General features: G+C 55.7%; 1 protein-coding gene across 7 annotated transcripts in view; it reads left to right on the top strand.

Annotated features, from left to right (window-relative positions):
• The window catches only part of TRAPPC9 (trafficking protein particle complex subunit 9), a gene marked incomplete at its 5' end in the record, with an annotated part of 502,410 nt that overhangs the window by 381,240 nt on the left and 95,040 nt on the right, over positions 1 to 26,130 (top strand). For 6 of the 7 annotated variants that reach the window (XM_079722453.1, XM_079722455.1, XM_079722457.1 and 3 more), the window contains 2 exons: positions 10,036 to 10,203; positions 24,587 to 24,699. In XM_079722453.1, coding sequence (XP_079578579.1) covers positions 10,036 to 10,203; positions 24,587 to 24,699 — 281 coding nt within the window. The remainder of the gene's footprint in view (positions 1 to 10,035; positions 10,204 to 24,586; positions 24,700 to 26,130) is intronic. The other variant, XM_079722456.1, reaches the window with a different exon arrangement.

Here is a 26,130-nt window from a genome sequence, read left to right as displayed (position 1 = left end):
CCTCCCTCCTAGGTGTCACCTGGACAGGAGGGAGGAGCCAGTGCCTCACCCGTGGATGCTCCTGTGTGCACAGGAGGCCTCTGGCTGCCAGGGGCCAGTGCAGCACAGGGAGGAAGCTGCTCCGGGCTGCCATCCCCACCTGGGCTCTGTGGAAGGACGTTTGTGTCCAGGAAGGCCTGACCCTTGGGGACCGCACCATCACCTGTGCCTCGGTTTCCTCATCTGCTTTGTGAAGACAGTAAGACCATTTGAAGGAGGGCGTGTGTGCTCACTGCAAATACTCAGTAATCGCTCTCTCCCTCTGTAGTTTCCTTTTCCTTTGCCTCCTTCAGTCTCTCCTTTTTGTACTATTTTTTAAAAAATTTTTCCTTTGTTCTTAAAACTAGCCTTTGACATTCCTTGCAGCGTGGGTCCACCTGCCTGGTGGTGCGGCCATCCACTCGGCCATAGCGAGCAGGGCGTGTGCACGCTGATGTGCGCCCTGACGAGGCCATGGGAGCCTCCGTGGTCTGCCCGTGCTCACCCCTCTGGCCTCGTCCCCCCCAGGCCCCTCTGAGCAGCCGGACTGGCGTCCAGGGAGCTGAGCTAGCGTTCACGCTCCGTCACATCGTGCTCCGCCACTTGTGATGTTCCCCGTACCTGGGATGTTCCCTCCGCACCTCATCCCCGGCTCCCAGCCCGAGCAGCTTCAGGGACAGTGGGCAGGACTGGTCGACCCTTTCTACGCTAAGTAGCACCCGAGCATCCCTGTGGCATAGCACTTGTCACAGCTCATCACAAGCCTCACAGCCCGTCTGCCCGAGGTCCATCTCCCATGGGGAGATGCGGACTGCTTCGGATTCGCCCATGTCCCTGAATGCCAAGCGCAGGGCCTGCGTCGTGCCGACCGCTCTCCGAGTACCATCGCGCTGGTCCCAGGTGGCTGGTCCCAGGTTCCCTCCTCAGCCTAGCCTGGCCAGCACCCCGCTTGAACCCTACTGTTGCTCACAGCACATCCCACCCTGGCACGTTGGCTGGCGGAGCTGTGGAGTAAGGTGACTAGGGGACGACAGTGATGTGTCCCATCAGCTCGTGTCCCTTGGGCGCAGTCACTGACCTACAGCTGCTGTGCAGGATCCCGACTTCATCAGGGTGATGGGGTTGCCAGCCGGGACCCGGGCTGGTGCCCTGACCCTTAGGTAGCGGCCGCCCCACGATGCAGCCACGTCTTCTGCAGGGTGATGGGAATGACGCAGGCTCCATGATGGGGACGCTGCTGCCTTAGATCTCCCTCCCTGGCCAGCACGTTACTCTGGGAGAACTCAAAGGAGCTGGAGGTGCCCGAGCGTGTGTTAATGCGCCTGCTTTTCACTGAAGGATGCATGGCGGCCACGGCCCACCTGCCCCGGCAGAGGCTGCTGCTCTGATCTGAGCTCCTCGGTGGCTTTCCCAGCCCACCCGAGTGGAGCACGGCCCTCAGGGAGAAGCAGGGACTCACTCACTCATACCAGGCAGAGTGGGTCCACCTGCCACTTGAAAGTAGCTCGTTTCCTACTATGGTTGGAAGCACGTGGGAACTAACCCTGATGAGGCGCCAGCTGCACCGTGGCCGGACCCTTACTTGGGTTAACTTGCGTGTCCCCTCCCTAGGAAGGGCCCCCGCGCCAGCCCAGGACGGAGGCTCCCAGTGGGTAACTAGCCAAAGACACAGCTGATTAGAGGCAGGCCGAGGCAGAAGCCAGGTCTTTCAGACTCTAAAAGAATAGCAGAAAACCGGGAGAGCGTCTGATAGGTATTTTGATCTTCGTACAGACTTCCCCAGAGTAGTCAGTGAAGAGCGTTGGAGAAAACCCCAGGCTCCCCCTTAGAGACCCAGCAAGTCCAGGGAACCGCTGGAATGATTTCTGGCGCTCACCGGGGAGGGAAGGCCCTGCTTCAGCCAAGCTTGTGCTATGCTGGGGGACCTGTGAGTCCGGCTGTGGAAAGAGAGGGAGAAAGGAGATGAGGGTAGACGGGCAGGAGCTGGTGGGGTCTCCCCACCAGCCTGTCCTGTGCGGGGCCTCTGGGAGCAGTGGGGGGCAGCTGTGGAGGATGCAGGGCTGAGGACACAGCGAGAGGCTCGGATGCTTTCGTGTTAGCCTTGGTGGAATATTCTTCGTGATTACAGGATAGTAAAAAGAATAAATAAAGTACCTAGCATTTACCTGGCGTTTTTTACTTCATAAACGCCATTGTAAATGCTTTCTTGTGTTGATCTCAATCCACTCTAGAACTTTTTTTTTTTTTTTTTTTCTTTTTCTGCGGTACGTGGGCCTCTCACTGTTGTGGCCTCTCCCGTTGCGGAGCACAGGCTCCAGACGCGCAGGCTCAGCGGCCATGGCTCATGGGCCCAGCCGCTCCGCGGCATGTGGGATCCTCCCGAACCAGGGCACGAACCCGCGTCCCCTGCATCGGCAGGCGGACTCTCAACCACTGTGCCACCAGGGAAGCCCTAGAACTTTTTTTTACCTCCCCCCAAAAGTAATAGCTGTAATTTTGATCACCAATTATATGCCAGGTGGTCCAAATTCTCCACAATCCTGACTAGCCCCCATGTCAGATACCCATTTCCCATGTGAGTTCTTAATCATCACAGGTAACTGGGCTGCCAGAGGGACCTTACAGCCCACCTTTGTGGTCACGGCACACACCCCAGAGGACAAGAAACTGTACTGTGCTCCCTGTTCATATGGCCTAACTGCTTTGTACAGCCTCTGGCCACCAAACTCCTAGGTGACCAAGCGTGGATTTAGAATCCAAGTCTGTGTGGCTGCAAAAAGCCCATGCTCGTTCCTCCACACAGTTCTCCATCCCAGAGGGTGCTCTGAAGTCAGGTGACCCGCCCTGGATCCCACGTCCCGACAGGAGCAGAGTCGCGCTTGAACCCCTGCCCACTGGCCTGCCATCCCGCCCCTTCCCACCGCACTACAGAGGCCCCGGCTGTCCCTGCCTCTGCCGAACCCTGTGGCAGGGATCCAGCAGGCCGGCCGGCCCTGTTTAGATGGCAAGGCCCCTCCTCCGCTGCAGGAGGCCTAGCAGAGAGAAATCAATGAAAAGTGGCCCCGGAGAGCCGGGATCCAGCCCTCACTCTGCTTCCCGCGGTTTCAGGGGGATCAGCTGGCAGCTCAATGACGTTAGGAGTAAATCTCATCTTATTAATTAAGCACTATTTTCTGCGCCGAGGAAGGTACTTAACGGGTCCCAAAACAATTGTTCATGTGCAGAAACGCAAGGTACGGGGTTGCGCTTCCGCAGAAACGTTGGCTGAGATGGAAGGGGACACTCCCGATGCTTCAGAGCCAGCACCTCTGGACATTAGAAGCATTGCTTTGTTTCTTTTTCTCTAATACAGAATAAACTCGTATCAGTTTTATACAGGAGGTGTCGGCGTTCCGGGGGTGATTCGGAGGCTGCACATATGGCTGTGGCGGAAGCAGCCCTGGCCCGGAGATGGGTCAGCAGAGCCCTGGCCGCCCTCGGGGAGGAGGAGGGCAGGACGCTGGGGACGATGGGGGCACAGTGACACGGGGGTGCCCCAGCTGGCCTGAAAGGCAGCATGGGAGGCAGGGAGGCTTCTCAGGGAGGCTGGGTCTTGGAGCGGGGGAGTGGAGTTAGCTGCCTGGAGGAAGCGGTGAGGACAGGCGAGGGGCCCCAGGAGGGCAGGTCCTTGGGGGAGGAGGACTGTTTGCCCTCAGCTCGCCCGTCTGTAAGATGGGGCAGTGCCCTGGGGTCCCCGCGTGTGGACGACGGGGGAGCACGTGTATGGGGGGGTGTGAGGGGGGACGCCACGTGGGGTCCCTGGTCCTCTTCTCCTGCGGAACCAGCTGGTCCCTCGCCCACGATCACACCACACGGTCATTCTTCCAAGAAGCTGTCTCGGCAGCAAGAGGCCATGGTCCCCACTCCAGTCCCTACCCTTGGCCTTCGCTGAACTCACAGAAACCCAGGCAGGAGGTCGGTGGGCCCTGGACAGCCTCCAACTCACAGATGAGGAACTGGAGATTCAGACAGGCTGGAACCTCAGAGGCAGACTCGGCGATCAAGAGAGGCCGGGATCTGTCTGACGCTGGCATCTGCTCAGCTTTCTCCCCTCCAGGTGGATCCCAGCCTCTGCATGGTACCAGCTAGAGGGTGGAGCCCTGGCTCCCAGGCCTGTGCTCGTGTCTGAGCTGCACTGACCCTGCCGAGCGCTCTGTCCTTCAGCTGCATCAGCCCGGCGTGTGCCCGGAGCGTGGGGAGCAGGGACACCTCTCCGGACCCACGTCTTCGCCTGCCGCGGGCTTTGGGCCGTCCAGGCCGGGTTAAGAGCCCTCGGCCCCATTGGCCTTCCCTGTGGCCTTGGGCAGCACGTGTGTGTGATCCCGCCAGGGCTGCCGTGGGGACGGACGTAGGTGGTGGTGGTGGGACACATGCTGGGCCCCCCGTGGCCATGGGTGCTGCCCCTCTTGTGTTTGGTGCGATCCCTGATGGTGCTTTGAGTTTTAGAATGCAGTTCTCTTCAATTAAAAATAATAATAAGGAAGGTGTTTGTTTTTTTTTAAAAATATAACTGATCTGTGAGGCTTAAGGTGAAAATGATCTTCTTGGGTGTGATCCAGGTTGTCAGTGTTGATGCCATTTTCTTGTCTGCCAGAAGTTCTTCTCATTCAGGATGGATGACTCTGGAAGGTTGGCTGCTTCCCTTTCACTTGGATTGTACTTCATTATAAAACAGAGAAATAGGCTGGCGTTCTGCATAGTCAAATAGATTCCCGAAGGATGCGCCACATAAATTTAGAATACCATCGTATAACTATCAATTATCTCCCAATGAAAGTTCAATTTAATTATATGTGGATAGTCCTTCTAAATCCGACTCCTTGATTTGTATTTAAATGTCATCATTATGACTTCCCTGGCGAGGTTATCAGCTGTTCAAAGGCTGAATCATATGATATGGTATTTTAAAAACCACCGCTTTTTTATAGACTCTTCAAAAATCACAGCACCTTTTTTTAGTGCCAACTCTTGACTATTATTGTCACATTTGGCCATAAAATTAAACGTGAAAATTGGCATTCAATAGCAGTATTAATTCTATTTCACTCCGACGCAGCAGAGATGAAGAGAATTGAATAGTGGTGGGGACTGTACGGTTAGGAGGCTGGGGGAATTCGCTAGGGCGCTGGGTCAGCATCAGAACTGCATTCGGGTCCGAATCTCAGCTCTTCCGTGAGCAGCTCAGGTTATTTCCTTAATTTCCCAGCCCCTTAGTCTCCCCATATGTAAGGTGGGATTGATCATCGTGACAGTGGCCACTGTTTGTAGGATGCTATGGCGTGCTGGGCACTTGCGGACCGTCTTACTTAATCTGCACAAAATCTTACAAGACGGGGCTTATTAGCCCCAGTTTGGGTGCAGGGTTTTGCACTGTGAGGCAGTGCCGCCCTTCCAGGGGGGTTTGTGCTCTGGACGAGCCTTGTGGCGGAGCTGACCTCTGATGGCGTGATCACCAGCACTGAGTAAGCGCGCTGACCTCTCGCCTGCCCTCTAGGTCACTGCTGCCGACTGCATTCCACAGAGGTGCTCAGGGAAGTGGAGGGCCACGGCCAAGGTCATGTTCAAGTCGGGGCAGAGCTGGGGGTCCAGCCCAGGTGGTCTGCTCCCAAGCTGGGGATCCCTGCTCTGTGCCCTCTGCTGCCTCGGTGCCCATGGGGTGGACGTGGGCTGCCGTCCGGGGCCTCAGCTCCCTCCCTTCCGGGGGCCGCTGCGGCAGATGGTCTGTCTCCCTCCCTCCTCCCTCCCTCCCCTCCCCCTCCCTCCCTCTCCCCCTCCCTCCCCTCCTCCCTCCCCCTCCCTCCCCTCCCCCTCCCTCCCCTCCCCCTCCCTCCCCCCTCCCCTAGGCGGCTCTGGGTTTCCCGTCCTCCTCTCCACAAGGGGCTCCCAGCAGCTCCACTTCAGTTCCTCCATAAGCGGCCCTGACGGCCGTGGGGCCGCCTCCTCTCCGAGCAGCTGCTTTGTGATGGGCTCTGGACCTGCTGCGTCACCAGGGAGCACTGTTGCCCCCAGTCAGGGGGCCCCCTGGCATGTCTGCGGGTGGACCTGGAGCAAGGGTGCCTCCCAGGGCACCAGGCTGTGGCCCCCCCTCTGACAGTGCTGGCCCTTGGGACCGGTGTGCGTGTCACGGCGGGCGGAGAGCTCACGTGTGAGGACTCGGCTCTGGGAGTCGAGCCCCTTCCTGGAGGGGAGGAAGGAGGAGGGTGGCGGGGCTCAGGACCGTGCCCCAGGCCCACGTAGATCGAGACGCAGAGGTGGACAGTGCTCTTCTGTGGTTTGGGGGAGTAGTCCTCGGGTCCTGGAGTTGCCACCCTGGCTGCAGGATTTTAAGCAGGGTGCCCCTAGGTGAGTCACTCAACTTCTGGTACCTCGATTTCGTCATCCGTGGGAGAGGAGGGACACTGCCTTTGGGACACCTGCTGGCAGCACGCATCCTGGGGCTGCTGGGGCAGGAGGGCTATTGTATGTTTGGGGGTGCGCTGATTCTTGTGTATGGCAGGCCCGCGGTCACCGGGCCTGTGTCCCACGCCGGCTCTGAAAACAGCACGAGCAAAAACCATTACCTTTTAGGTACTCTGCCTAAGCAATGGAGAGCCAGATACAGCAAAAAACAGAGCAGCGCTGAGTCTGAGCGGCCAGCTCTTGATGGGACTGCCAGCTCTGTGACACTGGGCAGGTGGCTTATGCCCACAGAGCGTCATTGCATCTGTAAAAGGAAACAAATCACACTCATCCTCAGGCCACAGCAAGAAAAAAGTTGAATGTATATTGAAAATACCTAGCCCGGGACTGGGTATGCGATAAGTGTTCGTTGCATTTCATTTTTTTTCCCTCTTCTGTTCTGTGGGCACACCTGGCCACACTTTCCTGAAGGGTGGAGATGGGTCATATAGTATGACGCTTACGCAGTCAGAAATTGTTTGAAAGAGCCCCCCCCCCCCCGAGACGGTCACACGAATATAATCCTGGTGGCCAGTGTCCAGTGTGCGTTCTGACCCTCAGGCTGCTGAGAGCCGGGCCTCTCTCCCTTTTTGCATTCGACCAGAAGAGAGCTGGGTATTGGGATGTGTCCACACCCATCTGACAGGTGACAGTTATTAGTTCTTTTTGAGTTATCAGACGATGAGCTGAATTTGGCCTTTTTAATGAAACTTAGGAAATATTCTGACCTTTTGTTTGAAGAGAGCACTAGTTTGCTCCGGGCTAGCTTGGAAGTAGGAAGCGCGTCTGCCGGGTGGGAAATTAGAAGCACTCCGGCTGCTCTCACAGGGGAAGAAAGATAAATGGCTAATAAGCTCCTGAAAAAATGTGCAACCTCAGGAGTAATTCAGACAGACCTGCAAATTAAAGCATCAGCGAGGCAGCATTTTGCCTCTTACTAGCACAGATTAAAAATTGATCATCGTCAGTATTGGCAAGGGTGCAGAGAGAGGTGTGCCCACCCGCCCTGCTTGGGGCATGTGCCTCAGGAAGAAGCTCTCTGAGAAGGAACTTGGTCCTCTGCCTCCAGACCTCAAAGGTTTTCACACCCTCAAATCAGTAATTCCGCCTCTAGAATGGAGTCTAACGGGCAGTCATAAATGCAGAGAACAAATTTAAGCACAAAGATGGTTGTTACGATTTTTTTCACCAGTAATTTTTTAAAGAATGGAAAATACCTGAAAGTATGAGAAATAGGGGAATTGTTAAGTAAATTATGATACAGCCATATGATAGAATATTCTGCAGACTAATTTTTTTAATTAATTAATTTATTTATTTATGGCTGTGTTGGGTCTTTGTTTCCGTGCGAGGGCTTTCTCTAGTTGCGGCAAGTGGGGCCCACTCTTCATCGCGGTGCGCGGGCCTCTCACTGTTGTGGCCTCTCCCGTTGCGGAGCACAGGCTCCGGACGTGCAGGCTCAGCGGCCATGGCTCACGGGCCCAGCCGCTCTGCGGCATGTGGGAGCCTCCCGGACCGGGGCACGACCCCGTGTCCCCTGCATTGGCAGGTGGATTCTCAACCACTGCGCCACCAGGGAAGCCCCAGACTAATTTTTAGTGATGCGAAATTGCTCATCCTATATTAAGAGAAGAAAGCAAGTCTTAAAATTATGTGTATATGTATGTGTGGTTATATATATTTAATACTTATATAATGACTTGTATGTATGCTTATATACTGATTTAAACTACATTAAACTACAAGTGCTTAGAAAAAAGACTATAGAATTAATATATCAACCTTAGAGTATAAGATTGAGTGCTTTTTCTTTTGTATGCTTTTCTCTATTTTCCAGCTTTTTACAGTAAGCCTATCTACTTGTATAATCCGAAAAGAAAAGTAAATGTAATTTTCTGAAAGTGGTCCTTGCTCTGAAACGCACTGTTTCTGCACTTACACAGAAGTGCCTCTAACTCTTGAGGAGCTGACCCTTAAACGTCACGCTCCCGGCCAAATGCTGTGCATTTACCAACGTTCCAGTCGTCCTTTCCAAGCTCTCAAGACCTCTTCCTTGGGTTTAATCTTATGTTTATACACCCTGAATACCAGTTCCTGGTTGTTAAAGAAGAGGCTCCAAAGGCCAGTTAGAGCCTGCTGGGGCTCAGCAGGATATCTTGGCCACAGCACAGGCTGTGAAATAAAAGAAAATGCCTACTTTTACGCGTTGAGTGACAGTCACCTTCAGGGCCTGACACGGAGAAGCCTCCCTGTCTCCCCCTCTTTCTTTATCCATCCATGTAACACGTGTTTGTTGAGTACCTGCCGTATGCCTGCTTTCGTGCCAAGAGGTAGGATTTCCAGCGTCAGTAAGACACAGCCCCTGGCTATGCGCCTGTCAGGGGCATGGGAGTGGGAGTTGGAGGCCGGCTGCGGGCGGTTAGCGAGAGCCCGCCTGCCTTCTAGAGACCAGGGGCTGTAGCACCTGGGGACGTAGCTGGACGTGGATACAGGTGTGCGGGCTGGGCAACAGTGGCGGTGGGCGGGAGGTAAACGCCGGCCTGGGGTGTTAGGGAAGGATCTTCATTCTCTCATTCATTTCTTCTCTGAACCGGTTACGACAGTGTGCCAGGCAGGCATTCTTCCAGGCCTGGGAAACACTGGTAAACAAGACAAGAGGATCTCTGCCCTCAAGGAGCTGAATTTTGGTAGGATTGACAGACAGTTAACAAATCCAGAAGTAAATATTTACAGCTCATGGTAAATGCTATTGCAGAAATAGGCGGAATGCCGCAGTGGAGCATGAGGCGAAGGGAGGGATGAGATGGAACGCCGCTGCGGGGAGGTGGGCTGGGAAGGCCGTTCTTAAGCTCAAATCTAAAGGCTGAAAGGCTCCAGCTGTGCCAAGGGTCAGGGGAAGAACATTCCCACGCGGGGAGCTGTGGGCACAAAGACTACGGGAGGAAGAGCCTGGTGTGTTCTGGAAGCTGCCAGAAGGTTGCGAGTGCGGGACACAGCAGCAGTGTGGGAGGCTCTGTAGAGGATGTTGTACTTGCGCCGAGACCTGAAGGGAGGGTGGGGTCCTGGGCTCAGGGGCTGGAAGTGGGCAGGTGGGGAGCTCTGCGACTGGCGGAGCATGCGGGGTGTGTGAGCAAGTCCGTCTGGCCAAGGGTGAAGTGCTGCATGGCAGGCAGGGCTCTGATGACGAGGCTGCAGTTCCCCCTGGGCTCTCGGGGCCCCACGGGTAAGTGATTGCCAGGCCGCCTCTCTGCGATTTTTCCCTTGCTTCCTCTCTGCCTTACCCTATTCCAGAATTCAGATTTCCTTCTGGGGTTGGACACTCTGACTGTGTCTTCCATGCTAAACGGTGTTGAGCCAGCTCTGAAGCTGGTGCTACCCTGGGAGTCAATTATTTCATTTTCTTGGAATGAATCGGTTATGAATTACTAACGATAATGATTCATTATCCTGTCTCATGCTGGCATGGGCTGCTTCTCCAGCAGCCCACAGAAGAAATTGCCCTCCTGATTAATTCTCTGCTCTGTTTCCCCCTTCTCTTAGAATGGCTATTCAAGTGGACAAGTTCAACTTTGAGAGTTTCCCAGAATCCCCTGGGGAGAAGGGGCAGTTGGCAAATTCCAAGGAGCTGGAGGAGGAGAGGCAAGAAGCCCGAGGCCTGGAGATCAACAGCAAGCTGGACATCCACTGGACCATCATATCCTTTTCCCGGTGCCCACCCCAACCTGCGGACCCCCGAGGAGGACCCCAGAGGGGTCAGCTGTTGAGCGCTAGCCACAGATAACTCAGAAACGGCATGGCAGGGAGATACGGACCAAAGAGTGGGCATTTTCTTACCCTTCCACCGCGTCCAGGGCCCCACGAGTGAAGTACAGGCTCAGGAGGAGGAAAGGCCTCCCTGGGGCCGGTGCTGCTCTCACCTGGATCACGTGTTTCCTGTCAGTGTTGAGATCTGTGTTAGTGACCGGTTCTAACGGCCACCTGTCAATGCTGGGCTTGGGGTCGGGAGCTTCCACATACTGACAGCTGAACACAGGATACAATTGTTGGGGAAACTGAAATCGGGCTGTACAGCTCAGCAAGGCACGCGGATGCCATCTTGAAAAGACTGGGTGGGGGCATTAGGAGGACTGCACTGAAAAAGACGGTTTCATAAAATAAGTGGCCCTGCCTTGAGCTTCCGGTCAGTGCCTGGCTCGCGGTAGACACTCAGGTGGGTGAGTGGGACTCTGGAGAAACCTCAGGTTCACTTATCCATCTACGTGTTTTTTCCAGCAGTCTTTACTCGGTGCCCGCTTTGGGTTGGGTGTGTGTCAAGTTGCCTGAGGGACCGCAGTGCGCAGGCGGGGCCTCAGGGGGTTGCCCCGCCCCGAAGAGGGTGTGCGTCATCTGAGAGTTAAACGCACGGCTGGGGAGCAGGGACAGGGCGTTATGCCAACTGCTGTGAGGTTCAGAGGATGAAGCTGCCGGGCGCAGGGCAATCAGGGGCGGCTTCACAGAGGAGGTGTCGCCATGGTGGGCTTTTTAAGGGTGAGTAGAAGTTTACCAAGGGGACAGGGGTGGGAGATGCCCCACAGTTCGCATGGTGCGAGGGGATGGCTCGCTCAGGGTGTCTCCCAGGAAGAGGGAACTCTGATGGGAACGTCTGTTGATTACCTCGTTCACACACTGGTTCTGTGGAAGTGGGATAGTCACAGGCTGTTGTGTGGTCTCGTCGCCCTGGATTCTGGAAGCAACCTTAGGCTGCAGGAGGCACGGCTTCCAGGACCGAGGCAAGTTCCTTCGCGCCAGCTAACGTGAATCTGGGCTTGGTAGACAAGACCCCTGTCTCCGAGGAGCTTGTGACAGAAAAAGCGCTGTAGATGGAAGCCTTTGAGAACAAGACGCCAAAAACTAGAGGGCTCAGGGGCTCACGGAGGGAGCCTGGCATGCATGGTGGAGTTAGGCGTTTGTCTTCTGTACAGAGAGAAGTGAAAAGGTGGGGGGCCGAGGGAGGTGCCCTTCCCTCGGTGACCCCACTTCTCAGCAGAGTCAGGGTCCAGTCAGCTGGTGCTGGTTGAGTGAACAGAGTGTCGTAGCACGGAGGAAGGCGGCACCCATGCCGCGTCCCAGGCTCGCTGCGTCCGTCACCTCTGTCAACTGTTCACACCTCTCTGGTCGGCGCCTCTCACGGTCCGCTGGGGAAACGGGATCTCAGCAGGGTGAGCTGACTCACCCTGAGTCCAGCCAGGAAGTGGTGCAGCCAAGGACGCACCCAGGTGGGGTGGCCGGCAGCAAAGCGCTTACCCCCCAGTCCAGGTCCCCATGGGGAGTGTGGTGAAGGTGCTCATATCCTGTGGCGGGGAGGGGGGCAGGGGGCGGGCGGTCGTAAAAGGAGGCCGTTAGCGCTCAGTCCTGGTGTCTAAGGCCTGTCACGAGCCAGGAGGGTCCTTTCTGGGCCTTGGGTTGCGGAGGCTCCGCACCTCCTGTGTGGAGCCGCGCTGGGTCCTGGAGCCTTGGCTTCATGCAGGGGTCCGTGCAGAGCCAGGTAGGCCTGGCTGGCACCCGTGGAGGAGGGGCACTGTGCTCGGGCACCCGGTGGGAAGGGTTCATCCTTCTGAGGGGTCTCATTCTGGGACTGGGGGGCCCTGCCTCCCCAAGTTTCACGGAGACTGGGCCTCACTGGGAGCCAGGGCGCACGGCAGCACCTGCGAGTGTCATTTCCTGGGTGCTGCCTGCAGGGGTCCCACATGGTCCTCGGCACCCGCTCAACAGCTCCCAGGGCGTTTCTCACCCCGTCTTACTGATGCAGCTGCCTCTGAGTTCCTGCAGACAACGGGGAGGAGCCAGCACTGAACCCCTCGGCCTGCTTGAGCCCACGGTCCTTGCCTTCTAATGGGGTTATATTGACCATCAAAATTCTTAACGTGCTTTGAAAACTATTATTGAAAACGTACTAAAATGTCTTTGGGTTTCTCTCCTTCTAGCCTTGATTCTTTCAAGAAGCTGACTTCCCTATTTTGTGTTCGATTAATAATTCATGCTGCAAATCCTTACTGAATGCCTACCATGTGCCAGGCACACCTGTCTCCTAGTTTAGGGATTGGAAGACTGTCCCCAAAGGCGAATTTGAGTGAAGAGAATTAGCATTACGGACATTCCCTCCCTCCCCGCTTCCCCTCCTATCTGGTGATGACATCTGGCATGGGATGGATAGCAGACTTTTGCTGTTGTAAACCTAAATTCAAGCAGATGGAAAGACCAAAGATTGAATTGGCTAATTATTTCATTATGCATTTTAATATTTTCTGAATATTTAGACTTCATAAAAAATTTGAGCCTAGTTTGACACCCATCGTAGTCATAAAAATGGCCCGTGTGTAGCACGTAAGGCTGGAGAGACGTGTTTTAAAGGAAACTGGCTCTTGCAGTAGGTGTGTGCACACCTCTCTGGGTGATATCTGCAACATCCAGATAAGTGGCAGGGACACCGGGAGCTCCAGACCCACTCTGTACCTGGCTAACAGCCTGTACGTGTTGTTGTTTCCGTGTGCTGAGCCCTGGAGATGCCCCCAGCCTGCGGGAGGGGGAGACGCAGAGACGGGCGCTCACGGTGCAGCCCGGGAGGGCTGAGGCAGCGCTCTCCTGCGGTGAGGACGGGTAGGGCTGGAGTATTTGTTTTTTGGGTTTTTTTTTACACCTTTATTGGAGTACAATTGCTCTACAATGGTGTGCCAGCCTCTGCTCCACAACAAAGTGAACCAGCCACACACATACACATGCTCCCACACCGCCCCCCTCCCGCGCCTCCCTCCCCCCCATCCCACCCCTCCAGGTGGTCACAAAGCACCGAGCTTCTCCCCCTGTGCTATGCGGCTGCCTCCCACCAGCCATCTGCTTCTCGCCCGGCAGTGTACATACGTCCACGCCACTCCCCCGCCCCGTCACAGCCCACCCCTCCCCCTCCCCATATCCCCAGGTCCATTCTCTAGCAGGTCTGTGTCTTTATTCCTGTCTTACCCCTAGGTTCTTCATGACATTTTTGGCACATGTATACAATGGAATATTACTCAGCCATAAAAAGAAACGAAACTGAGCTATTTGTAATGAGGTGGATGGACCTAGAGTCTGTCATACTGAGTGAAGTCAGGAAGAGAAAGACAAATACCGTAAGCTGACACATATATAAGGGCTGGAGTATTCTAAGCACATTCCAGAGCCTGACAGGCACTGGGGACCTGAGTCGTCCCCTGTGACTGGTTGTCCAGAATGCAGACTGGGCAGCAGGGGCCGGGCGTCTCTCAGGCTGTGCTGAGGAGTCGGGCTGACCTGCCTGCCTCCTCCCCCTCCTCCCCCTCCTCCCCCCTCCCCTCCCCTCCTCCCCTCCCCCCTCCCCTCCCCCTCCCCTCCCCTCCTCCCCTCCCCCTCCCCTCCCCTCCCCTCCTCCCCTCCCCTCCCCTCCTCCCCTCCCCCCTCCCCTCCCCTCCCCTCCTCCCCTCCCCTCCCCTCCTCCCCTCCCCCCTCCCCTCCTCCCCTCCTCCCCTCTCCCCTCCCCTCCCCCTCCCCTCCCCTCCCCTCCTCCCCTCCCCTCCCCTCCTCCCCTCTCCCCTCCCCCTCCCCCTCCCCTCCCCTCCCCTCCCCTCCTCCCCCCTCCCCTCCTTCCCCCTCCCCTCCCCTCCCCTCCTCCCCCCTCCCCTCCTTCCCCCTCCCCTCCCCCCTCCCCTCCTTCCCCCTCCCCTCCCCCCTCCCCTCCTCCCCCTCCCCTCCCCCTCCCCTCCTCCCCTCCCCTCCTCCCCCCTCCCCCCTCCCCTCCCCTCCTTCCCCCTCCCCTCCCCTCCTTCCCCCTCCCCTCCCCTCCCCTCCTTCCCCCTCCCCTCCCCTCCCCTCCTTCCCCCTCCCCTCCCCTCCTCCCCTCTCCCCTCCCCCTCCCCTCCCCCCTCCTCCCCTCTCCCCTCCCCTCCCCCTCCCCCTCCCCTCCCCTCCCCCCTCCTCCCCCTCCCCTCCCCTCCCCCTCCTCCCTTCTCCCCTCCCCTCCCCCTCCCCTCCTCCTCCCCTCCTTCCCCCTCCCCCCTCCCCTCCTTCCCCTTCCCCCCTCCCTTCCTGAAGACAAGGGTTAGGCTCTGTGGCCTCGTCCTTCAGGTCCTGCCCGCAGCAGCCTCTGAGCATCGACCTCCAGGGCTCTCCAGCAGAGCCCAGCCTCCCTGCAGGCCGTGCTTTCAGGTCCCTCCTCTCGTCTGACCTCCCCGCCTGCTCTGTGAAAGATGCAGGGCAGGCTTTATTTTTATTTTTACTTTTTAATTTATATTTTATTGAAGTGTAGTTGATTTACAATGTTGTGTTTATTTCTGCTGTACAGCAGTGACTCAGTTATACACATATATGCATTCTTTTTCATATTCTTTTCCATTATGGTTTACCCCAGGATACTGAATACAGCTCCCTGTGCTGTACAGTAGAACCTTGTTGTCTATCCATTCTGTATGTAACAGTTTGCATCTAGTAACCCCACACTCCCAGTCCACCCCTCCCCCGCCTTGTAATCCCTCCCCCCCTTATAATAAAGGGCAGGCTTTATTACAAGGAGCCTGGTACCTGGCCGAGAGCCAACGCAGTCCAAGGGTCCCCGCAGGCTGCCTGGTGGGTCAGGAGACCCACCTCTGCAGGGACAGGGTGACCTCATGTGGAGGAGGTGGTGGAGGGCACCTGGCCATCCAGGAGCGGTGAGCACTGGGGGCCTAGTGGTGCTTTCAGCCCCGGCGTTCACTGGTTCTGAGGTGAGGTTTACACGCTGGCCCAGCCAGATGAGCTCACGTATTGAATACTGCTTTTTTCCCTTAGATTTACGATACCTGTCTCTTTTCTGTTTATCACTTCCATCATCATCACTGCTATGAAAACCGCCGCTTGCACGGCTCCCGTGTGTCAGTTACTTAGTGTGTTGTCTGCGGGGCGGGGGAAGGGATGCCGGGCAGCGGAGCTGGACATGGGGCCAGCAGGCACTCTGCTCCCGCCTCACCCCTCCCCGCCAGCTGCTGGGTCTCAGCCTCACCCCTCTGTTTCCCGTTCCTCCTCATGTAGTGGGGGGAGGTGAGGGTACCACGAGGAGCCCCGTCGTGGGGCGCCTGCAGGACCAGTGCCCTCCCTGCCGTCAGGCTTGCCCCCGTCACAGCTGGGGCTTCGATCCTTATTCTGCGCAGGACGAAGGACTCCTCACAGAGACCTGTCCTGAAGCCTGCCCTCTTCCCTTGCCTGTCCCTTGTGCCACCTCAGCCTGGTGACTTTGAAAGGGAACGTCCTCCCGAGCGTCCAATCTGGCAGGAGGAGCTCGCCTGGGGGGGACGTCGGTGGGGCTCCTGGGGGCGGGGAGGGGCGGCCTGTCCGCATGTTCCGGGTAAACACGCCCTTGCTGTCCATTCTTCTTCTAACCTTCTTCTTCCCTCCAGCTGCCACTGTTGGACCATTTTTACTGAAATTGGGAAACCTTAATACAGCCGACCCTCCCGGAACTCTGTCAGTAGCAGGTTACTAGTAGCCCCCGCATGTGACCCAGTGACCGTCTGCATTTGCCTTTGGGCTGGGACCAAAGGTGCTGCACCGTTGGGGGCCGGAGCCCCGGCTCCAAAGGTCTGGCTCTGCTGTCTCCTGCATCCGGCAGGGACGTGGTGACCTGTCAGGCCCGTGTCTCCCATCTGTTCAGCACGGTGAGGACACCTGCTCCGGGGTTGCCGGTTGCCATTAGGGTCGGTTCTAATAACCGTATCTGCCCTTCTGATCCCGTACCGGGTGCCAGACAGGACATTAGCACTTTCCCTCAAACCTACAAAACAGGTAATACCTACCCCTTTTTAAGAAGTAAATAAGTAAATTTTGGAAATTAAGTAACTCACCTGAGATGGTGCCGGGAGCTGGAGAGCCAGGATCCCAGGACGCGTGTTATTTTCCTGTTGACTGAAGTCAACCTGAAGTGAGGCCTCACCCTGGTGGTGCCGTCACGGCCCCTGACCCTGGGGTGTGTCAGTACAGGGGACACACTTCCTTCTGGAAGACCCGGCGCTGCTCAGGTGACCCGGCCTCAGGTGAGGCTTCTTCTGGACGGGGGACGCTGAGCCAGACCTCCCCCACGACTGTCCCCCGGCATCCTCACCTCCACCTCTGCTGGGGCCTGCCTGAAAGGGGCTGGGTTGGCAGTTCTGACCGTCACCCAGAGCGTCTGGTCTGGGGATGGATGGAAGCTGACCGTATCTGTTTTCACTTTCCACGGTAATTCAGAGACGGAGAAACAAGCATCAGCATTGGAACAGGTGTGGGTCGTCCTTTATGGTTGGCCTCACGTGTTCCATCTTCCCCGGAGCCCTCTCTGCCCCCTCTGCCATCTGGCCCCGGCTGGAACTGCCCCTCCTCTGGGGTCCTGCAGTTCTCAGTGCTTAACTCCTGTTTGGAATACTGCTTACAGAGCACGGGAGAGTTTGTTTTCTTCCCAGGACTGTCTCCCTTGCCAGGCTGTGCTGTTCTCGAGGTCAGGTCGTGTCAGCAGCTATTTCCTGATGACCTACGATGTGCTGCGGTTTGTGCCTGGCACCGGGGACACTGTGGTGAGCAGGATCGGGTGTGGAGTCTGCCCGATGGAGCCCGAGCGTGTGCTCTCTTCCCTGCCCCGGTGCTGCCTGTAATCCTTCCCTGTAGCTACTGAAACCTTTTGGTGAATCGGTGGTTTCCATTTGATTGATGCAGCCGATGGTCACCAGCTTGGTTGCACTACGCTGAGTGCTGTGATGAACATAGGAAGGGAGTTTGCAACCAGCAAGATTCGTCGTAGTGGAAGCCCGTCTCCATTTCCAGGGGGCGGCCCCGCGCAGGCTGTCTGCGGTGGAAACAGATGCGGGAGATGCTCGGAGCAAGCTTGTTGTCAGCACCCCTTCTCGCTTTCCTCGTTTTTGTTGCAAATCTCTCTTCAGAGAGCATTTCAGGGTTGGCTGAGATGCTTGCTGACCTGTTAGAATCCAACCCCACTTAGGTTTCCCGACAAGGACTGGGTGCCCAGTTCAGCTGATCCCCACGAAGCTGGCGGCCTGGACCATCTGGGCTGAGTCTCTGCCAGGTGGTCTGGTCTGGTAAGCACGCGTCTCCCGCCTTCTGTCTGGAGATCGTTTGTAACCGTCTGGCTGCTTTGAGGGTGAGGCAGAGGCTCCAGGACCCCGGTGGCACAGTGGACCTTAGGTGCCGAAGACTCAGCAGCCCAGAGTGGGGGCTGGAATGTCTTCGGGGGACACAGCGGGCACAGAGTCCTTAATAACTGGGAAGCAGGGGGAGGTGGAGAAGTGTGGCTGTTCTCTTGAGAGCATGGCTGCGCCCCCCGGAGGGGCTGCCTTCCCAGGGCTGACTCGGGCCGTGCCGCTGATGGTGGCGTGTTTGGCCTCACAGACACCAGTGGCCCTCTATAAATCCCAGAAGTGCAACAGCGGCTGTGACATTTGTCGTCAGTCTGTACTTGGGGTCAACCCGGTAAGACTCTAGGCACAACGTCCTCAGTTTGGTTGGTCACCACCAGGACAGGCCACCTGGCATACGGCCACACCTGGCTTCTCAGTTTCCGAGACCGCATCCCCGCCAGTGAGGAGAGTTTGCCGACAGCCAAGCCCTCCTCCCTTTGTAGACCGAGGCAGGGCTTTCGCCGTTGGCACTGGATTGCCTGAGATGGCCTCTGAGCCTCTCTAACTGGCTTCTAGCTAACTCTCAGAGATGCTTCTGACGGAGCTCTGTCTTCTCATTCCCTGAGAGAAATTAAGTATTTTTAGATAAGACTCCTTTAAAACAGTGCACTAGGTTTTTCTGATAGTCATGTTAGGAGAGAGAGTTTTATCTAAATGAATTTTTTTTTTTTTTTTTTTTTTTTTTTGCGGTACGCGGGCCTCTCACTGTTGTGGCCTCTCCCGTTGCGGAGCACAGGCTCCGGACGCACAGGCTCAGCGGCCATGGCTCACGGGCCCAGCCGCTCCGCGGCATGTGGGATCTTCCCGGACCGGGGCACGAACCCGTGTCCCCTGCATTGGCAGGCGGACTCTCAACCACTGCGCCACCAGGGAAGCCCTAAATGAATTTTAATACAAGTAGCTCCCTTTATCGGTACAGCTGATTCCTTGATCATCTTCAGTAACATGCAGGGTTGCATCTTGTATTGTCTTTAGGGAGTGAGTGTTTACACCTGTGGGTAATCACTTGGTTAGGCCTTTAATCCTCATAGTGGGGAAGCCGTGCCAGCCCAAGAGAAGCGTTGCTCCCGACCTTCGACCTTCGAGGATGTAGAGTCGCCCTGGCCCTTTAGCCTTCAGGGGACGGAGGGAGTGACGTGGGAGGGACACGTATTTGATTCTTGACTCCCCCGAATCCAAATATGTATGCCTTGAAGTTACTCTGAATGGAGTCAGGGTTTGGCGCACAGGGAGCATAGATTTCAGGTTTGGCTGCGGCTCACGAGGTGGGGAAGGACTTTTCCCTAGTGTGCAAAGCAAAGTTCCAAATCTGTGTGTGTGTGTGTGTGTGTGAGAGAGAGAGAGAGAGAGTGAACATGCACACGAATCAACGTGCAGTGTGTTCATGTGATTGGGCGCATGCTGGGCTTTTACACATTCTGTGTGCTTTTGGCATGACAATTATTGTGAGCATGTGTATCTTATATAATAGAATCATAAAATTACAGAGCTTAAGTAACAGCTAACACCTTATGGCACTTACTAGATGCCAGCACTGTTCTGAGCAACTTACCTAGATTTACTCACTTTTTACAAAAACCCTGTGAAGTAGTTTTTATCCACATTCCACAGATGAGAAACCTGAGGTCCTGTGAGTTTACCTAACTTGTTCCAGGTCACCCAGCTAGTAAGTGGCAGAGCTTGGATTCTCATCCAGCTGTCCGGCTTCAGAGTCTGTGCTCTTATTAGCTCTGTGTTGGGCCAAAGAGCATCTGGTCTCTGCCAAGGCCTTCAGGTTATCCCCATGTTTCAGATGAAGCCAAGGAGACGTAGTGTTCCTCGGGCATGCTGCTGATTGGCACACCTACCCCACAGGGCTCTCTCCATTTTGCCTGCCCTCCATCCTCTGACTCAACTCTTCCCCCCCGGCCAGACTTGCAGCCCTGAACCACGTGCAGACTCTCCCTGGCAGTTCGTGGCGCTGTCCAGGGAGCTGAGCCCAGACAGTGGCGCCCCTGCTGGGATGAGAACAGCCCAGCATCAGCATTCTCAAAGTTCATGAAGCAAATCGGAGGGCAGAGTCATGGCAAAGAGGCTCATTAATCACCTAAAGCAGCCTTTCCATTAGCATAATTTCTAGTTGTGACAATTTGCTAATTGATTTGAGCTGAAGTGGGGCTGGGCTAAGTCCCTGCACCTGGGGTTATCACTCCAGAGCTGGCACATGGGGCGCAGACAGCCCATCTTCCTGGCGGGGGTGGTGCCAAGGTGCAGGCCTGCTCCTCGACAAGCTCCCCACTCCGGAACACTCGCCTGAGGGCCCGTTTAGAAACATCTGCCTCAGCGGCTCTCATGGGCTGGGTCTCAGTAGACCACTTGTAACAACCAGGTGTTCAGCGCACGGTGCCGCACTCTCCTGTGAGAGGACCCAGGCCTGCCACCCGCCAGGCTGCATGTTCCCCAAGGGAAGAGCTGACTGAACAGTCATTTTTTTCTAGAGCATCAGACTGGGTCATGGTAAACCTCAGTCCCGTACACACAGGCAGGATCTCAAAACCTGCTCCATGGTTTTAAACGGTCCTTTGATTGCAGCGCATGACCGAATATTTCACCACTAATGGGCTAGCAGAAAGTGAAAGTATTCTATTAACTTTCTGCATTTTCCTAGCATCTAGCATTGTTTTTAAGATTTGGAAGCAAATATCCATGGTTCCCAAGACTCGTAGAAGATTAACTGAGACAATGTGCATGAAAACGTTTGTAAACAAAAAAGCTCTGCACAAATATTGATTAATTAAATGTAATTAACAATGATGGGTGACTAATAATACTAAGGTATCATCCTTGTACAATAGGCTGGGCTTCTTAAAAGTAGGAAGGGGGCTTCTCTGGTGGCGCAGTGGTTGAGAGTCCGCCTGCCGACACAGGGGACACGGGCTCGTGCCCCGGTCCGGGAAGATCCCACATGCCGCGGAGCTGCTAGGCCCGTGAGCCATGGCCGCTGAGCCTGCGCGTCCGGAGCCTGTGCTCCGCAACGGGAGAGGCCACAACAGTGAGAGGCCCACGTACCGCAAAAAAAAAAAAAAAAAAAAAAGTAGGAAGGGGGCTTCCCTGGTGGCGCAGTGCTTGAGAGTCCACCTGCCGATGCAGGGGACACGGGTTCGTGCCCCAGTCTGGGAGGATCCTGCATGCAGCAGAGCGGCTGGGCCCGTGAGCCATGGCTGCTGAGCCTGCGCGTCCGGAGCCTGTGCTCCGCAACGGGAGAGGCCACAACAGTGAGAGGCCCGCGTACCGCAAAAAAAAAAAAAAAAAAAAAAAGTAGGAAGGATCGCACCTGGTGGGTCTCCTCGTCCCCAGCAGCTACCACAGCCCACGCTGTAGGGAGTGATGCCCTGAGGTGAATCCAGGCCCACCCACTGGTGGGGAGGAGCTCTGCCCCTGGAGCTGAAGGGCTGATTGGATCCCCCCTCCCTGGCTGTGTGGCTTAACAGCCCCGAAGGGGTTTCCTCAGCCTGAGGTGGTTGTGAGCACAGTGTGAGAGGATCCTTAGGTAGGTAGGTGCTCAGTGAGAAGCACTGGGCATTGATGGAGCACCTACTGTGTGCCCAGTGCAGTGCCACTGACCAGGGGCACCGTCCCTTACTCTCCTGGGTTTGGAGCCACAGGCAGCCCTCTGAAGTCTTTCTTACTGGTTTGCAAAAATAAGCAGCCAAGCAGTCGTGACGGCAGAGCTGCCCGCTCATCAGCCCGGCAAGTTTGAGCTGGGGACGGCAGTGGAAGTTTACACTGAGCAAGGGCCAGCCCGCCCTGCGAGGCTCGCCACCTCTGAGAGGCGTGAGTGAACTGTGGTGGCTCCAGGGAGCTCAACCGTGGCTTTGAGGCAGGAAGTGGCAGGCACAGAGGGCGCTGTGAGAGGGGTGCGTGGCTCCCTGGGGGGAGCCAGAAGCTGCCTGTGGGAGGCTCCAGAGGCAGAGCGAACGTGAGCTGGATGCACTGAGCTGGGCCCTTGAGTTTTCTTACGTTCCAGGCGCACAGGGGCTGTCGATGATCATTACTTGCGGGTGTGGCTAGGAGACTCGCGAAGCCTGGTTGGCACCCACAGTTGTCTACATTCCCCCTGCTGCAGTGTCACCACCCCTGCCCTCCTAAGGGACAGGAGTATATCTTGGGGGCAAGAACCCATTGGCTGACCTGGAGACTTAATTGCTGCGTCCCAGGTGACTAGGAAGGGCTTGAAAGGGGAAGACGGGTACTTCAGCACCACGGAGAGCTCCCCATGGGCCTCCCTCGAGGCTGGAGGAAGGAGGCTGGCCACCACGCGCCACGCTGGGAGCAGGCGGTGACTCTGCCCCTGGCAGCGCTGGGGTCCTGGCTGGGCCCTGGCCCTGTGCACGGAGGATCCTCGTTTGTCTGGTGGGGATCATGGGTCCTGGCTTCCAGGTTTACTGTGAGGAATCGATACTGTGTTCATAGTAAAGTGTCTGAAAGCGTGGGCTGCAGTGTGGGCTCCAGGGTCAGACGGCCTCAGTCCTGCCACTTCGTAGCCGTGTCTGCTTTCTTGTTATCCCCATGGGCCTGTGTTTCTAAAATCTCTGCAATGGAAATAACAGTCCCTATCTTAAACCCACCACATTCTCAACTTGAAAATAGTATTAAATTGAGAAGATACATGTTAAGCACTTAGCACGCAGCCTCTCTCATGGGACTCACTTCAGAAATACCCTTTCTAGCAGAAATAATGACAGGAATTATTGTCCTCCTCCTCATTCTTTATTGACCTCTTGCCCCCAGCGCCAGAGTCCATGTGTTTAGGGAAGAGAAGCCACTGCCATGTCCGCTGTCCTCACTATAACATTGTAACCTGGGCTGTAAAAGTGGCTGATGGAGCATCTGCATAGCTGACTGGTCAGCCAAGGTCTCGTTCCTGTGTCCAGGCTCAGACACAAGACTGTTTTGGTGGCTCGTGGGGCTGAAGGGGAGGGGATGTGCGTGCAGGTAATTAGCTTTACTAGCTCAGCTGTATAATTTTATGGCTCACGTCCGAAAGCAAATGAATACGGAAATATGCTATTGGAATGGTTTCCAAAGCCCCAGTGCCATTTGGCAACTTTGTAATTACTCACATGCTAACTTGCTCTTCTAACTAATCATTTCAAAGGCTCCTCATCCTGGCCATGTTTGTCAGGCACTATTTCTGTTCTTCAGGCACCAGGGTGCGATCGGCTTCAAAAGCCTGGCATGATTTTTTTTTTTTAACAAGAGGGAGTAATATGCCATATTCTGAAGTCTTAATTTCATACAAGTGAAAATAACCCCCAGAGAGAGGAAAGAAAACAGGAAGAAACACACACACAAATGTGGCCCCTGCACCACTTACCTGGGATGTTGACTCATGCCAGCATTCGTTTAGTCATCAGACAGTGTTCATTGAGCAGCCACGATGATCCAGGCCCTGTTCCAGGCCCCAGGATGAGGGCTCCGCCCTCACCCAGTTGACAGGCTAGCGGTGAAGCCAGACGATGAAAGACTCACACATCTAGTGAGGGTTGCCGCGGGGATGCCGAAGCCTTCAGAGCAGAGGCATGTCGGAGAGGCCTTCCTGGAGGAGGTGAGGTCTGCGGTCAGAGTTAAAGTATGAGTACAGTGAGGAGAGGGAAGAGGGCAGGGAAAAGCATTTCCAGGCAAAGAGCACAGAAGGTGGAGGGTATGGAGTTCTCAGAGAGTACGCTGTGTTTGGGAAGAACTGAAACAGGGCCAAGGCAGCCAAAGCAGGACCCGGGTCTGGAGAGGCAGGTGGGCGCTCCTGAGTGTCCTGGACGCCAACGGCTTGGCCTGTGCCCTGGTCTGAGGCCCGTTGCCGTGTGCGGCCAGCTGGCTCTCCTGGGCAGCCCTCTTGTCTGAACAGCTTTCCATGGATGCTCGGCTGGGCCGTTTGAGGGCTGGGCTGTCCCTCTCTGGCAGGAGGGACCCGGGAGCTCTGGTCTTCATTCCCTCGGGGCCTCGGCACCCCTTGCTCCCTGCCCCAGCCCCTTCTACTCTGCCTGTGTGGCTTTATCCCAACCCGGCTGTCCTCAGGCTGGGCAAGTGCAATGGTCTGTTGCTATATTGTCATCTTTGTTGGAATGTGAGCCTCTCAAGTTCAAGGTTCATGTCCAGTCATTTCAGTGTCCTCAGCGCTTCTCACCATGCCTGTCTTGTTTCAGACACACTCTGTGTTTGTTGAATGCAATTAACTTGCTAATGGAAGAAAGTAATGGGATTTTCCCCCACTTCCTCAGTCACTAGGGAATGTCAGGAATGACATTCTTCCCTTTTGATTTCAACCTAAGTACTGGGGCTTTAATTTGTGTAGGAAAAGGGAGAGAGGTTTATAGATCTCTCTCTGAGGACCACACTGGCTGTTTAACATTAGCGCCTTGGAGACGTCTATTTTCTGCATTTCTCAACCTAATTTCTTCATCCACCGATACTTGCTGAGAGGCCGTATGACTTCCTCGATTATGAACTCGCATGAGTCCGTTTGTAATAATATGTGTAATTACATCAAGATGTATGGGGCAGACGTGAAACCAGCATGAAACCGACTCGTGTAGAGAGACGCACTTGGTTGTATTGAACAGTTAAGCCACAGTTTGCATCCTTTTTAGGGAAAACAACCTTCCCTCTTCTTTATTTCCCCCAACAAGAAGAGCTGTCGGATTGAAATTATCCCAGTGGATTTCCCTTCTTCACATAACGGCTCAATTTACCAGATCTGGGGGGTGGGGTGGGGTACCTGTTTCCCACACACTCAGGTGATACCTTGTGGTTGGTTAGACCATCCCTGGAGAGCAGGGGGACGGTCACCTGCCGTGGGAGTTTTCCCGTCTGGGAGTCTGTGGAGAAACTTCTAGAACTTCTCCCCCTGGCCGGGGACTCGGAGGCAGAGTTTTCCTTAACGCGGCTCACCCCTCTCTGAAGCGCACAGGTGAGGCGAGCGTGGAAGGACTCCTGAGCCAGCTGGTCCTGGAGCATCTGCAGCTGGCCCCTCTCCTGTGGGGTGAGTACTGCCCGTCACCGCGGGGGCACGCGCAGGCTCGGGCTTGTCGGTGTGTGCTGACGTCACAGAGAGTCGTGGGGGGAGGGAAGCTCACCGCCGTGCCGGCCTCTGCGTGTCTACCGAGCTCTGCCCGGGCACAGCCTCGTGAACGGGCCTGCTGCCCTCTGAGCACAGGTGTGGCAGTGACGTGGAGGTGCCCTCGGGGTCCATTTGCTGCGGAGTCTGCCGTCCTCTGTGGGGGCACTTGGTGTCCGCATGGGCGTGTCTTCTGTGGATGTTTCTGCATCTCTGGTGATCAGGGTGGTGGGCGGGAGCGAGGCTGCGGTTCGTTAGCTCGTCTCTCCTGGACTAGCTCTGACAGAGTTTGTTTGGTAAACACCCTAACTCAGCCTGGCGCTCAGTCCGTGAGCGGTCGCCCTGAGGCGGCTTCGAGAAAGGGATTTGAACGTTCGCTGCCCGTTACACCTGGAGCTCTCACTCCAGTCTCTGCCTTCCTAAATAGCGGTGAAAAAATTTTGTTGAGAAACAGACTAAATGTAGAATTTTTGTTGAAGTGGGAGTCTTTATTATTCTCTGGAAATGATTCCATCATGTAATCTATGTTGGGTCAGATGCAAACAATCTTGTGCATGTACCTTCTTTCTTCTCTTTACCCCAGAAACCATTGTAAATTAGTATCTGGTATTTCCTCCACTTAATTAATTAGCTTGACCTCCCCCGTTTGCATGCTAGAGACACAGGAAAATTATCCCAGGGGTCTGAAGAGGACAGGCCTTCCTCCTGGCGCTCCCTCACTTCCCCTTCAGTTTGTGAGAGCCCCTCGTGCTGCCTGGGGGCGCCCACTCTGCTGGGCTCCCTGCCCTGCCCGTGAAGGTTGTCGAGAGTCCTGTGAGGGGCACTGACACGGCAGCTGTGAGTGGACTGTGTGCTGCCCCGGGGGCTCCTTTCGTGGAAGCCGCCCGCCTCGCTGGTCCAGGCTGAGTGGAAGGAGGCGGGCGGTGTTTCTGCGGAATGTGTCACTGCTTGCACCTCTGGGGGTGTCCCTCGCTTTCCTAGTTTGGAATGTCTTGTCTCTTAACGACCTGGGCTCAGCCAGCTGCTTCCACCCTGTGTGGCAGCTGAGGAGGATCAGACTCCCAGCCCCAACCAGCCCGAGGAAACAGTGACACAAAACTTGTATTAAGGCATCATGTCAGTCAGAAGAAATTCCCCAAGGCCCCAGCAGTCTGGGAGTGAGCCCTGGAGGGTCTGACTCATTCCAGAGATTGGGGGTGGGGAGGGTACATTGGGAGAGGTCAGAGGCCCTTGCTGGATTCGCATTGGTCTCCTTGCCGGTGTTTTCCTTGTCACGTGCCACATGCATACCAGTGTGTTGGCAAATAATGTAGGTATTAAAAGATTTTATCCTGGAGAAGATGCATGACGTTTTAA

The sequence above is a fragment of the Hyperoodon ampullatus genome, assembly GCF_949752795.1.
Source record: "Hyperoodon ampullatus genome assembly, chromosome: 17".
NCBI classification, from domain to species: Eukaryota; Metazoa; Chordata; class Mammalia; order Artiodactyla; family Ziphiidae; genus Hyperoodon; species Hyperoodon ampullatus.
The sequence above is the reverse complement of the archived record's forward strand: the minus strand, read 5'-3'. Positions and strand labels throughout refer to the sequence as shown.